The sequence below is a fragment of the Acomys minous genome (assembly GCF_964271855.1).
Source record: "Acomys minous genome assembly, chromosome: 6".
NCBI lineage: Eukaryota > Metazoa > Chordata > Mammalia > Rodentia > Muridae > Acomys > Acomys minous.
In genome coordinates, this window is record NC_140487.1 from 129,761,834 (window position 1) to 129,776,210 (window position 14,377).

The window sequence follows — 14,377 nt, forward strand, 5'->3', positions numbered from 1 at the left end:
ATAACAACACAAAACAATTCATTCTGTCTTTGTGACTGCACTCATTGGAACTTTTCATGTTTCATCCTGTGTGTGTGTGTGTGTGTGTGTGTGTGTGTGTGTGAGAGAGAGAGAGAGAGAGAGAGAGAGAGAGAGAGAGAGAGAGAGAGAGAGAGAGAGAGAGAGAGAGAGACTCAATTTTCATTTTTCTTTTTTTGATTTTCCAAACAGGGTTTCTCTGTGTAGCCTTGGCTGTCCTGGACTCGCTTTTTAGACCAGGCTGGCTTCGAACTCATAGCGATCTGCCTGCCTCTGCCTCCCGAGTGCTGGGATTAAAGGCGTGCGCCACCACGGCTGTGGAGGAATGCAGAATGTATGTCACAACTGTCAATAAAGCGCTGTTTAGCCAATCAGCTGGTCCGTGGCTGCCTTCCACTCTGTGGTCTCTCTTCTTGAAAGGCCTTGGGTCATCCCGCCTCCTTGCCCCGCCCCTCCAAGCCCCGCCCCCAAGGTCCCCTCTCCCTTTTCCTGGGGAGACCCGGTGAGAATGAGAGGGCGGCGCCCTGAGGCCTTGGGAGCCCCAGGCTCCAGACCGCCTGACAGGAAGAGCGGCGGAGGGATGCGCTTCGGAGGGACCCTTCCAGCATAGCTTTGCTTTCGGCTTCTGGCGCCAGCATCCGGACTCAGGGTTCGTAAAGCAGAGCCCCCGACTCCGCAGGTGAGTATGGCCTGGGAGAAGAGCTGAGGGGACGGGAGCCGAACGGGGCCGACGGGAGCCGATTGGGGCGAAGCTGTGCCAGGCTTGACCCAGGATGGCTGAGTGGGGCCTCAGGGTCCGCAACTTCGTGCCGCGTCCTGTACACAGTGGAGCGGACGCCTGGGATACGGACTTGGCGCTCGGAAAGCCACGGTCCCAGTTCTCTGCAGCTCTCACCAGGAGCGTGGTCTGCACTGAATTCAGCGCGCTGGTGGGGTGCAGCCGCGGTCCCAAACTTTGACCAGCTCCGAGCTACCCGGGCCTTTGCCCTCTTTTGGGGAGGGGAGGCCAGAGGCGACCCCAGCTTGTGTCTGCGCTCACCAGTCCCCTTGGAAAACCTGGGGAGCATGCTTGATTGGGAGCACCTGTTGGCGTTAAGGCGCCATCAGTCTCTGCGGTGCTTCGTGAAGACGTCCTTTCGATCGCTGGTTGTATTATCAGTTTGCACTTAATTGTTCAAAACTGGGACACCTGTCTGTGGGGCAGAGAATCCTTTTGCACGTGTGTGAGGGTCGTCCCTGTCTGTTCCCTGCCTCTGTTACTTTGTTGGGCATTTCCAAGGCTGGACCCGGTATTTGAGTTCAGGTGCTCTCTGTAGCTCTTTGGGGCAGAAACAACGAATGATTCACTGTCTTTTCTACAAGATTTAGGCAAGCTTTGGAACCAGTGGGGAGGTCCGGAGAGGTCCAAGGCACATAGAGGGTCTGTGAAGATGGTGTTTCTTCTTAGAGGCTTTGGCACAGATTTCCAGGTTCTTGACGGTAGAGTTACTTTTAAAGCAGGAGGAGGTGGAGAGAGAGAGAGAGAGAGAGAGAGAGAGAGAGAGAGAGAGAGAGAGAGAGAGAGAGAGAGAGAGAGAGAGAGAGAGAGAGAGGAAAAAAATAATTGGTCTTTTCAACAGAACACGGAGCCATGCAGTATATGAATTGTGTGCATGAACAGGTATGACTGAGAAGGAACATGCCTGTGGAGGAAGTTAGGGCAGAAGCCAACTTGCCTATGCTGTTCACTTTACACCTGTTAGTGCCTTAAACTTTCTACAGATCAAACTAGTCTGTAGTCATTTGCCAGACACTGGTGCTTTGATGGAAGATAAACCACATATGTGAAGGTGGTCCTAACAGGAACTGAAAATTGCTGTGAGGGATATCGTCCCATTTAATGATTCAGTGAATCACTGATGTCAACAGTCTACCCTTCTAGCTTTAAGAGTTACTTTGAGCTGGGGCGTGGTGGCTCACAGCTTTAATCCCAGCACTTGGGAGGCAGAGGCAGGTGGATTGCTGTGAGTTCGAGGCCAGTCTGGTCTACAGAGTGAGTCCAGGACAGTCAAGGCAACACAGAGAAACCCTGTCTCAAAAAACTAAAAAAAAAAAAAAAAAAAAAAAAAAAAAAAGAGTTACTTTGTCCAGTTATGTGTGGTGCATGGTACTTACCTTCATTGCATTTGAAGACGTGGTAATTCCCTGCTGGGACACGGGAAGGCTGGGTCACTCGCTGACAGCCGGTGTCAATACCATAGAACTGGCATCTTTACCAATGTTCAACATAATTCTAATGGTAAAGTAAGTGTGTGGCTGTGATGTGGTGGGTGATCTTCTCTAAATGGTCAGGATAACCCATGTGACAGTTGAGACTTTAAACTGCATGAAGATCCCATCTGAGTGCCCCCTTCTTGCATAGACACCTGCCCTTGAGTGATGCCCAGGCAAGGCAGCAGTGAGATGCCCCTCCTCTGCCCGGCTCTGTAAACATATGGAAGCAGGATATAAAATCTGGGACATTGTCATGCCCTTTGACCTGAGCTCAAAGACTCCTGGCCTGGAAGAGTTTCCTTTTGCTGTGCTTTGCTGCTTTCCTATCAGTTTGGAGTGGCAGCAACTCTGGGGCTTGGGTTTACCTGAGTACTTGGCCTTGAATATGAATTGGAAATATAGGCCCAGGGCCAGAAATGTTCCACAGCAGGAGGCTAAAACTTTGCATCAGACTCTACCTGAAGCTGTTGGAGGGTGACCTCAGTAGCAGGCTTGGCTCCCCCACCCCCATCCTCCTGGGTGACCCTGAGCCTAATAGGCTCTGACAGCTCTGTCTGAACTGACAGGTCTTGCACCATGTGGAGTCAGTCTCCCACCTGTGTGGCATCTGTCCATCTTCCCTCTGTCTCTGGGATGGACTCATCTGCTGAGACTTAGGTGCTGGAGAGCTTGTGAGGTTCTTGTTTCCCAGAGGCTGCTGTGTGCTCCTCCTTGCATTCGCTCATGCTGCGTTTCTGGAAGAAGCCAGAGCCCTACACATCACTCTGACCCTCCAGCTTGAGAAGACTGCTGCTGTGGCTCACACGTTTTCAGTGCATTCTTTTGTGTCTCCTTAAAGAAAGGCAGTGTGTTCTCTTTGTGTGTGGTGTGATACAGTCTCTAACATCCCAGTTACCTTCTCTGGGGTTGGCTTCATGTAGTAAGTAATGATTTTGTTGTGCTGGAGTTTCTCTGAGAGGGTCACTGTCTATTAGGGAAATGAAAGGCTCTGGGTTGTTCGGTCTCTAAGAATTCTGCACATACAGATGTATGTCAGCTGAGATGCAGTGGCTGCCAGTGATGGAAAACCTAGTTTAGTGCAGTGTAAACAAATGGGAAGTGACAAGAAGACTTGAAGGTGTCAGCTGTGGCTGAGGTTGCTTTAGTCCCTCTGTGCACAGCACTATGTGGGTGCATCACTCTGCAAAGAGGGAGAGTTGGCCCCTGTAACTTAAGAGCAAGGAGTTTGGTTGAAGAGATGGCACATTGGTTGAGATTGCTTACTGCCCTTTGAAAAAATGTCTTATGATGATGATGATTTATTAACATGACATCCTAATTGTAATCCCCTCCCTCCCTTTCCATTCTATTTCGGCCTCCAACCTCTGACAGGTAGGGTCCTCATCCCCAACCATCTGACCACAGCCTACCTGGTCTCATCTTGAGAGCCTGCATTCCTTTCCTCTGTCCCTCCATAGGACCTCTCCCCTCAGGGGCAGTGAGCAAATCAAAGGCACCAGAGATGTTGTCAGAGGCAGTCCCCTGCTGGGAGCCATAATTCAGAACCGTGACTCAGTGAGTGCAAAGGCAGCCTTCTGCTAGCCAGAACCTGCTGGGAGGATCCTTTGTGTTGTTGTGGAGGCTGCCACATCTGAGTGTGTGAACTACCTACTGCAGAGATAAGACTGAGGAACTTGGGCAGAGAGTCTCTACAGGCTCTGCTCTCTTCCCAGCTCCCCTGAGGACTTGTAACAAGTTTCTGTAACAGGAGAATTTAGCAAGAGAATGCTTCCTTTATAGCCTCCCTCAGGGCAAAGTGCATGGAGTATGCAAGCAGGTGTCTGATGTCTATATAAATCAGAGATCCTCTACCTGGCCTTCTTGTCTCCGTGTTCTCTGCTCTTCCCCCATCTGCACTCCTTCCTTCAGGTGAACCCTGGTTTGAAGTTGTCCCGTGGGACAGGACAGTCCCCCTCTCATCTTCCTCCCCCTGTGGACAGTGAGCTGTCCATCATCTACATCTGAACAGGGAGTCTGTGTTCTCTGCTTGCAATCCTTGGTTGGTGCACCAGTTTGTGCAGGACCCCCTGGGTCCAGATTCACATGCCTCAATAGTCTCCTTGTGGAGTTTCTGACAACCCTGATCCCCCACTGGGTGAGGACATCTGGGTTGAGCTAATATCCACTTATAAGTGAATATATACCATGTGTCTTTCTGGGTCTGGGTTACCTCACTCAGGATGATCATTTCTAGTTCAATCCATTTGCCTGCAGATTTCAAGATTTCCTTGTTCTGTAAGACCCCCTCCCCTGTGCACCCGGCATAGCAAGCATAGCAGCAGTAACGTTATCTTGCAAGGCAAGACTAGAATAATGGGTTCCCGAGATAAGATGAGGCCTGGAGCTCAGAGGAGAAAGATAAAAGCGTGCTTGTCCTTGTCAAACAAAATATTTATGGTCGGCCATCTGGCCCAGGGAGTGGGCAAACTCCCCTGTTCCCATCCGATGGCCGGGCCATAACCTCGCTCCATGTCAAACAAGATATTTATGGATGGCCACCTGGCCCAGAGAACGGGTAAACTCCCCTGCTCCCAGAGCCCACCTAATGACCGGACTATAACCTCGCCTCATTTAAATTTACCAATCAGAGCCCTGTAACTATGCTTTTCGCTTCTGTAACCGAGCTTCCCGCCAAACTCCCTATAAAGGACCCCCTAAAGACTCGCCCGGCGCGCCAGCCTCTTGGGAGACTGAAACGCCCGGGTACCCGTCCCCTTAATAATAAAGCCTCTTGCTTGTTGCAGCCGAAGCCTTGGTCTCGTTGGTTCTTGGTGGGGGTCTCCGCGTTAAGACCGCCGTGTCGGGGGTCTTACATTTGGAGGCCCCAGCGAGATCGAGACCCCCGCCTGGGGACCATCGACCCAAATTCGGGAGGTAAGCCTTTGTCTTTGCGCCGGCCGGCTTTGTCGTTGTTGATCGTTGTTAATCGTTACGTGTCTCGGTGTTTGCGCAAACTCTCTGAATCTGGCAAGGGCGGGGGAAGCTGACGGGCTTGTACTCCCCCCTTGTGGCCCGGGGAGACGTCCCTGTGGAATTCTGTACTAGAACCCTGTCTCCTCCAGGGTTATTTGGGGCTCCGGCCCATCTGAGAGGCTATTCGCCTCATCTGGAAGGCGGGGGGTACGGATCCCCTGCGGCGGCCGAGCCGCCGCCTGCAACCGCCGCTTTATTTTTGCTTTGGCGCAAGCGTCCCGCGCAGGCTGTGTCTGGTCTTCTGTGTGTAGTGTTTCTCTGTTGTGTTTCGTTCTATATTTTCGGCACCATGGGTCAGACTCTTGTCACCCCACTAACCCTTACTTTGCAGCACTTCAAAGAGGTCCGTGCCATAGCGCACAATTTGTCAGTAGAAGTTCGCAAGGGCAGATGGAAAACTCTTTGTTCCGCTGAATGGCCTACGCTTTATACCGGGTGGCCACAAGATGGCACTTTTAACCTTTCTCTCATTCTACAGATCAAGTCCAAAATTATAGACCCTGGACCACACGGTCATCCGGACCAGGTCCCCTACATAATGACTTGGGAATCTCTCGTTCGTGACCCCCCTCCATGGGTCAGACCTTTCCTCATTCAGCCCCACTCCGCGACTCCCGCCGGGGCCGGGCCCCACTCCGCGACTCCCGCCGGGGCCGGGCCCCACTCCGCGACTCCCGCCGGGGCCGGGCCCCACTCCGCGACTCCCGCCGGGGCCGGGCCCCACTCCGCGACTCCCGCCGGGGCCGGGCCCCACTCCGCGACTCCCGCCGCAACACCCCAGCCGGCGCCTTCTGCTCTGGCGGGTTCCGCTGGGACCGGGCTCCCTCCCGCAATGCCCCTGCCTGTAGTTTCTGCTCTGGCGGGTTCCGCTGGGACCGGGCTCCCTCCCGCAATGCCCCTGCCTGTAGTTTCTGCTCTGGCGGGTTCCGCTGGGACCGGGCTCCCTCCCGCAATGCCCCTGCCTGTAGTTTCTGCTCTGGCGGGTTCCGCTGGGACCGGGCTTCCCCTCGCTCCGCCCCAGCCAGTGTCCCCTGCCATGGCAGATTCAGCTGGGACCGGGCTTCCCCTCGCTCCGCCCCAGCCAGTGTCCCCTGCCATGGCAGATTCAGCTGGGACCGGGCTTCACTCCGCTCCGCCCCCCGCTGGGACAGGTCTCTATCCCGCCATTGTCCGTCCAGCCCAGAAGGTCTTGCCGCCAGATGAGGGTCCCCTCCTGGATCTCCTGACTGAAGAACCACCCCCCTACCGGGCCCTAGTGGTTCCAGGTCCAGCCTCATCGGCCGGACCTCCGACTCCCTCGGCTCCTCCCCCGCCGGGGACACCTGGGGATATCACGCCCCGCCCTGAAGATATTGCTCCTACCGCAGCACCCGAGGCCTCACCGATGGCCGGCCGACTCCGTAGCCGGCGCGAAGTTCCACCTCAGACCTCTCAGGCCTTCCCTCTTCGGGCTGGCACGGGTGGCCAGATGCAATATTGGCCGTTTTCCGCCTCAGATCTTTATAATTGGAAAAATAATAACCCTTCTTTTTCTAAGGACCCCTCCCGGCTAACCTCCCTTATTGAGTCCATTCTAGTCACCCATCAACCCACTTGGGATGATTGTCAACAGCTTCTACAGACGCTCCTTACCTCTGAGGAAAAGCAGTGCGTCCTTCTGGAGGCACGCAAGAGCGTCCCAGGAGCTAATGGGCGGCCTACCCAGCTGCCAAATGAGATAGCCAGTGCCTTCCCCTTGGAACGACCCGACTGGGACTTCAATACTGAGGAAGGTAGGGCCCACCTACGCCTTTATCGTCAGCTGCTTATAGCGGGTCTCCAAAAAGCCGCCAGGCGGCCCACCAATTTGGCCCAGGTTAAGATGGTTACTCAAAAAGCAGATGAGACGCCGTCAGCTTTCCTTGAGCGTCTAAAAGAGGCTTATAGGGTCTATACTCCATATGATCCGGAGGACCCCCTCCTGGCCACCACCCTGGCCATGGCTTTTATCTGGCAGTCTGCCCCAGATATCAGACGCAAATTGGAGAAATTGGAGGAACTTAAAGAGAGTACAGTTCAGGATCTTTTAAAGGAGGCAGAGAAAGTTTATAATAAGAGAGAGACGCCGGAAGAGAGAGAAGAAAGGCTTAGGAAAGAGTCTGAAGAAAGGGAAGAGAGATTGAGAAAAGAAGCGGAAGAAAGGGAAAATGCTAGAGATAAGAAGAGACATAGGGAAATGAGTAGACTTTTGGCCACCGTAGTTTCAGGGCGCCAGGATAGTCAGGGCCAGGGAGAACGGAGAAAAACCCCTGTGGATAAGGACCAATGTGCCTATTGTAAGGAGAGAGGTCACTGGGTACGGGACTGTCCCAGGCGTCCCAAAGGGCCCCGTAGAACCCCCCCCTCCGCGGCTCTCCTCAACCTGGAAGACTGAAGAAGTCAGGGTCAGGAGCCTCCCCCTGAACCCCGGCTAACTCTAAATGTGGGGGGGCAACCCGTCACCTTCTTGGTGGATACGGGAGCTCAGCACTCCGTCCTTACCACCGCACCGGGGCCCCTGACAACAAAGACTGTCTGGGTGCAAGGAGCGACTGGCGGGAAGCCTTACCGCTGGACCACCGAGAGAAAAGTACATCTTGCCACCGGTAAGGTCTCACATTCCTTTCTTCATGTCCCGGACTGCCCATATCCCCTCCTGGGAAGAGACTTATTAACCAAACTCAAGGCCCAAATTCACTTCGAAGAAGGGCACACTCGTGTGACAGGACCACAAGGGCGGCCTATTCAGACTTTGGTATTAAATTTAGAGGATGAATACAGATTGTATGAGACTGACCCCCCTGGGAGCGATACCCCTAGCCCAGACTGGCAAGCCCTGTATCCATCATCATGGGCCGAAACTGGGGGAATGGGCCTAGCTCACCAACAGCCCCCCATATTAGTACACCTTAAGGCTTCTGCCACCCCAGTCTCTATCCGGCAGTACCCTATGTCACAGGCAGCCTACCTGGGAATACGGCCTCATATTCGGAGACTCCTGGACCAAGGCATACTGACTCCTTGTCAGTCTCCCTGGAACACCCCCTTGCTTCCTGTTAAAAAGCCCGGAACGGGGGATTATCGGCCGGTCCAAGACTTAAGAGAAGTCAACAAACGGGTTGAAGACATACATCCTACTGTCCCCAACCCTTACAACCTATTGACGGGGCTATCCCCAGACCATGTCTGGTACACTGTGCTGGACTTAAAGGATGCTTTCTTCTGCCTAAGACTGCATCCCTCCAGCCAGCCTCTCTTTGCATTCGAATGGAAGGACCCCGACTTGGGGATTTCGGGGCAACTAACATGGACACGGCTGCCACAGGGATTTAAAAATAGTCCCACTCTGTTCGATGAGGCCTTACACCGTGATTTGGCCGACTTCAGGGTACGATACCCAGACCTCATATTGCTCCAATATGTGGACGATCTCCTCCTGGCAGCCCCCTCTAAGGAGAGCTGCCGACGGGGAACCCACGCCCTCCTACAAGTCCTAGGACGGCTGGGGTATCGAGCCTCTTTCAAGAAGGCACAAATTTGCCAGACTGAAGTAACCTACCTAGGTTACTCCATCAAGGATGGACAGAGGTGGCTCACTCCGGCTAGGAAACAAACTGTCCTCCAAATCCCGCCACCGCGGTCCCCCCGTCAGCTCAGAGAATTTTTAGGAACAGCGGGCTTTTGCCGCCTCTGGATCCCTGGGTTCGCGGAACTGGCAGCTCCCCTGTACCCCCTCACCAAGCCAGGAACGATGTTTGTCTGGGGGCCCACCCATCAACAGGCCTTCGAGGCTATTAAGACTGCCTTAATTTCAGCCCCCGCACTGGGGCTGCCCGATTTAACCAAGCCCTTTGAGTTGTTCATTGACGAGAAGCAAGGCTACGCCAAGGGAATTCTAATTCAGAGACTGGGGCCCTGGAAAAGGCCTATAGCCTACCTCTCTAAGAAACTGGACTCCGTGGCAGCAGGCTGGCCCCCTTGCCTACGGATGGTTGCTACAGCCGCCTTACTCCTTAAAGACTCTAATAAACTCACCATGGGACAGCCAATTACTATCTTAGCGCCCCATGCCATGGAATCCCTGGTCCGGCAGCCCCCAGACAGATGGCTCTCCAACGCCCGGGTTACACATTACCAGGCCATGCTTTTAGACTCGGACAGAGTCACCTTTGGGCCAATAACCAATCTCAACCCTGCCACGCTGCTCCCTCTCCCAGACGGGCCCGAGGATCATGACTGTCAGCAAGTCCTGGCGGAAATCCACGGAACCCGCCCTGACCTCACTGACCAGCCCCTCCCTCACCCAGACTTCGTTTGGTATACGGATGGGAGCAGCTTCCTGGATAACGGGACACGACGGGCCGGAGCGGCTATCACCACCACCGACCAGGTAATATGGGCCAGCCCTCTGCCCCCAGGGACCTCCGCCCAGCGTGCTGAACTGATCGCCCTGACCAAGGCCCTGGAACTGGCAAAAGGAAAAAGGCTAACAGTCTATACAGACAGCCGGTATGCCTTCGCCACAGCCCACGTACATGGAGAAATTTATCGGCGCCGAGGACTCCTCACCTCAGAAGGTAAAGAAATTAAAAATAAGACTGAAATCCTGGCCCTCCTGAAGGCCCTCTTTTTACCCCAGCAGCTCAGCATCATCCATTGCCCGGGCCACCAGAAAGGGGACTCTCCTGAGGCTCGAGGTAATCGGCTGGCTGACGAGACAGCCCGCCAAGCCGCTACAAGACCCCTCGACACTCTCGAGGCGCTCTCCTTACAAGGAGACACCGGAGCGCCAAGACAGCAGGACCGGAATTGGAAATTCACCGACGACGACATACAAAGACTTCAAAAGATGGGCGCGCTTCCTGAAGGCCCTGACCATTGGCGATACCAGGACAAGGTAGTCGTCCCCTCAAAAGAAACTGACTATTTGATTGACTACTTCCACAAGCTCACTCATTTAAGCGCCCAGAAGATGAAGACCCTCCTTGAAAAAGAAGAAACGGACTTTTACCTATTGGGAAAAAAGGAGGCCCTCCAGAGAGCCATTGACAATTGCCGGCCCTGCACGCTGGTCAATACCAACAAGTCCTTAAATTTGTCAGGAACTAGGGTCCGAGGACACCGGCCAGGGACCCATTGGAAAATTGACTTCACGGAGATCAAACCAGGTATATACGGATACCGGTACCTGCTGGTCTTCGTAGATACTTTTTCAGGATGGACTGAAGCCTTCCCCACCAAACATGAGACGGCCAAGGTGGTTTCCAAGAAGCTTTTAGATGATATTTTCCCTCGCTACGGGATGCCACAGGTAATTGGGTCCGACAACGGACCAGCCTTCGTCTCCCAGGTAAGCCAGCAGGTGGCCAAACTACTGGGGATTAATTGGAAATTACATTGTTCTTATAGACCCCAGAGTTCAGGACAGGTAGAGCGCATGAATAGATCTATTAAGGAGACTTTGACTAAATTAACGCTTGCAGCTGACACTAAGGACTGGGTGGCCCTGCTACCCCTGGCCCTATACAGGGTTAGGAACACCCCTGGCCCACATGGACTTACTCCCTTTGAGATTGTCTATGGTTCACATGTTCCTATTGTTCACTTCCTTGACCCAGATATCGGCTCCTTCGCTACCAGGCCTTCCCTCCAGGCACACCTAAGAGCCCTCCAAGAGGTGCAAAATGAGGTATGGAAGCCCCTAGCCCGTGCTTATAAAGACCAGCTTGACAAACCCCTGGCCCCTCACCCATTCCAGGTCGGAGACTACGTCTGGGTCCGACGCCACCGGACCAAGAACCTTGAACCCCGCTGGAAAGGACCTTACGCTGTTCTCCTGACTACCCCGACGGCTCTCAAGGTAGACGGAATTGCCACCTGGATCCACGCAGCCCACGTCAAGGCAGCCAGGGAGACAGACCCAGACAAGACAACATGGAAGGCCCATCGAACCGACAATCCCCTAAAGATAAGACTTTCCCGAACCTGATCCGCCCCATGACCCTTACTTTTCTCCTACTATCCCTCCCCTGGGCCCCGTCTGCCAGCCCTCACACTCCAGTACAACAAACCTGGGAGGTAACCAATGAAGAGGGAGACACCGTCTGGTCGGTCACCGCACTACACCCCCCATGGACTTGGTGGCCGGACCTGACGCCAGACCTCTGTAAGTTGGCAGCCGGGTCACTAACATGGGACCTTCCCGACCACACTGACCTCTCTAATCCCCCGGCTGAAAGACTATGCGTGCCAAATGGGATAGGAAGCACTCTCGGGTGCTCCGGACAGTTCTACCGGGCTAATCTTCGGTCCATTCAGTTCTATGTTTGCCCAGGACAAGGCCAATCTCGGCAGTTCAAGCGCCAATGTGGGGGGGCCCCTGATTTCTTTTGTGCCGCATGGGGCTGTGAAACCACGGGCGAGGCTTCCTGGAACCCCTCTTCCAGTTGGGACCTGATCACGGTAAAGAGAAACAGTAGCTATGACAGGCCAGGAGAAGGAGAAAGAAATGAGTATAAATACCTCCAGACTAAATGCGCCCCCTTCAATAGCCCAGAGGGGCCCTGCAAGAAAAAGTACTGCAACCCCATAGTCATCAAGTTTACAGAAAAAGGAAAGCAGGATCGCCGATGGCTTAAGGGGAACACTTGGGGGTTGCGATTGTATAAATCAAACAAAGACCATGGGCTAATTTTCAAGGTCAAGTTAACCCTGACTACCGCTCCCACCATGGCAATAGGCCCTAACCCTGTCCTGGCCGAGCCACCTCAAGCCCAGCCTAGACCCCAGGTGCTACCCCCACCCGCTCCACCGACGACGTCATTTTCGGTAAATCCTAGCACCCCCTCTGCCCTAGATTCACATCCTAACACGAGAAATCAGCTCCTGGACTTGGTAACGGGGGCATACCAGGCCCTAAACTATACTTCCCCGGAAAAGACTAAGGAATGTTGGATGTGTCTCACCTCCCAACCCCCTTACTATGAGGGAGTTGCCCTTACGACCAGCATTACCAACTCCTCCACCCCAGACAATAGGTGTCTCTCCAATACCCCTCACCGCCTTACGCTGTCTGAAATATCCGGTAAGGGAACTTGCTTAGGGACCGTCCCCTCGTCCCATAAATCCCTGTGCAACACCACTTTGACCAGCACCCTGAAAATTTCGGAAACCAGGTACCTCACTGGCCCAAATGGAACCTACTGGGCCTGTAACACTGGGTTAACCCCATGTGTCACAACATCCGTCCTTAAAATGTCTTCGGACTTCTGTGTATTAGTCCAGCTCTTCCCCAAGATCACATACCATGACCCCTCCGACCTATACCGCTATTTTGAGGGGATTAATCGTTACCCCCGAGAGCCAGTATCCATCACTCTGGCACTGCTACTGGGAGGATTAACAGTCGGGGGAGTTGCGGCAGGGATCGGAACCGGGACTACTGCTCTCACTCAGGTTGCTCATTTTCAGCAGCTACAACAGGCCATGAACGCAGATCTTCAAGCATTAGAAGAATCTATTAGTGCATTAGAACAGTCCCTAACCTCCCTTTCTGAGGTAGTACTCCAAAATCGTAGAGGGTTAGACATTTTATTCCTGAAAGAAGGTGGACTCTGTGCAGCCCTCAAGGAAGAATGTTGTTTTTACGCTGACCATACAGGGGTAGTTAGAGATAGTATGTCCAAGCTGCGAGAAAGACTAAAACAGCGACAGTTACAATTCGAATCAGGACGAACGTGGTATGAAAACTGGTTTAATAAGGCTCCTTGGTTCACCACTTTAATATCTACCATAACAGGCCCTTTGTTAATTATTGTTCTGCTCTTACTTTTTGGGCCCTGCGTTCTTAACAGACTGATGCAATTCATCCGAAACCAAGGCCACCTATCGGTTGTACAGGCCTTGGTTCTAACCCGACAATACCAACAGCTCCAACAGACACAACCAGAGGTCATTGAATGAAAGATTTCATTCAATTTACAACAAGAGGGGGGAATGTAAGACCCCCTCCCCTGTGCACCCGGCATAGCAAGCATAGCAGCAGTAACGTTATCTTGCAAGGCAAGACTAGAATAATGGGTTCCCGAGATAAGATGAGGCCTGGAGCTCAGAGGAGAAAGATAAAAGCGTGCTTGTCCTTGTCAAACAAAATATTTATGGTCGGCCATCTGGCCCAGGGAGTGGGCAAACTCCCCTGTTCCCATCCGATGGCCGGGCCATAACCTCGCTCCATGTCAAACAAGATATTTATGGATGGCCACCTGGCCCAGAGAACGGGTAAACTCCCCTGCTCCCAGAGCCCACCTAATGACCGGACTATAACCTCGCCTCATTTAAATTTACCAATCAGAGCCCTGTAACTATGCTTTTCGCTTCTGTAACCGAGCTTCCCGCCAAACTCCCTATAAAGGACCCCCTAAAGACTCGCCCGGCGCGCCAGCCTCTTGGGAGACTGAAACGCCCGGGTACCCGTCCCCTTAATAATAAAGCCTCTTGCTTGTTGCAGCCGAAGCCTTGGTCTCGTTGGTTCTTGGTGGGGGTCTCCGCGTTAAGACCGCCGTGTCGGGGGTCTTACAGTTCTTGATAGCTGAATAGTATTCCATTGTGCAAATGTCCCAGACTTTCTTTGTCCATTCTTCAGTTGAGGGACGTGATTGGTGTTTATTATAAGTATTTTTTTTTTTTTTGGTAAATAATTTGTTTTGTGAATGAGACCAAAAGAAATTGAAATTAGAGTGTTGGATGTCTTTTGCCCTGCGTTTTTTTAGCCTAGGAGGCCTGTATTCCAAGCTAACAAGTTAGGCTGCCTATCTTTTGTTTTTTGTTTTTTTGTTTTTTTGAGACAGGGTTTCTCTGTGTAGCCTTGGCTGTCCTAGACTCACTTTGTAGACCAGGCTGTAGGCTGCCTATCTTTTATTTGAAGGCTTCAGAATTCACTATAGGGCTCAGATATTGGGGTGCAGCAACCTACTAGACCCAGTTCTGGTCTAGGCTGGCAGCAAGAATGCTGGGAGGCTTGTAGAGCAGAGCCAGAGCAGCCTGACAGTTGGAGCTGTGAAGGAGAGATAAACCTGTT

The 14,377-nt window shown here is 53.0% G+C and overlaps 1 protein-coding gene across 1 annotated transcript; it reads left to right on the top strand.

Moving 5' to 3' along the window:
• Positions 1–791: 791 nt before the first annotated feature.
• LOC311599089 (uncharacterized protein) lies at positions 792–13,812 on the top strand (the record flags this gene model as incomplete). The annotated part of the gene is made up of 5 exons (XM_084784745.1): positions 792–952; positions 6,132–6,247; positions 6,435–6,683; positions 9,519–10,612; positions 11,060–13,812. 5 exons carry the CDS (start codon positions 792–794, stop codon positions 11,288–11,290), a joined length of 1,851 nt encoding a protein of 616 aa, XP_084640871.1. The 3' UTR covers positions 11,291–13,812.
• Between the last annotated feature and the right edge of the window lie 565 nt (positions 13,813–14,377).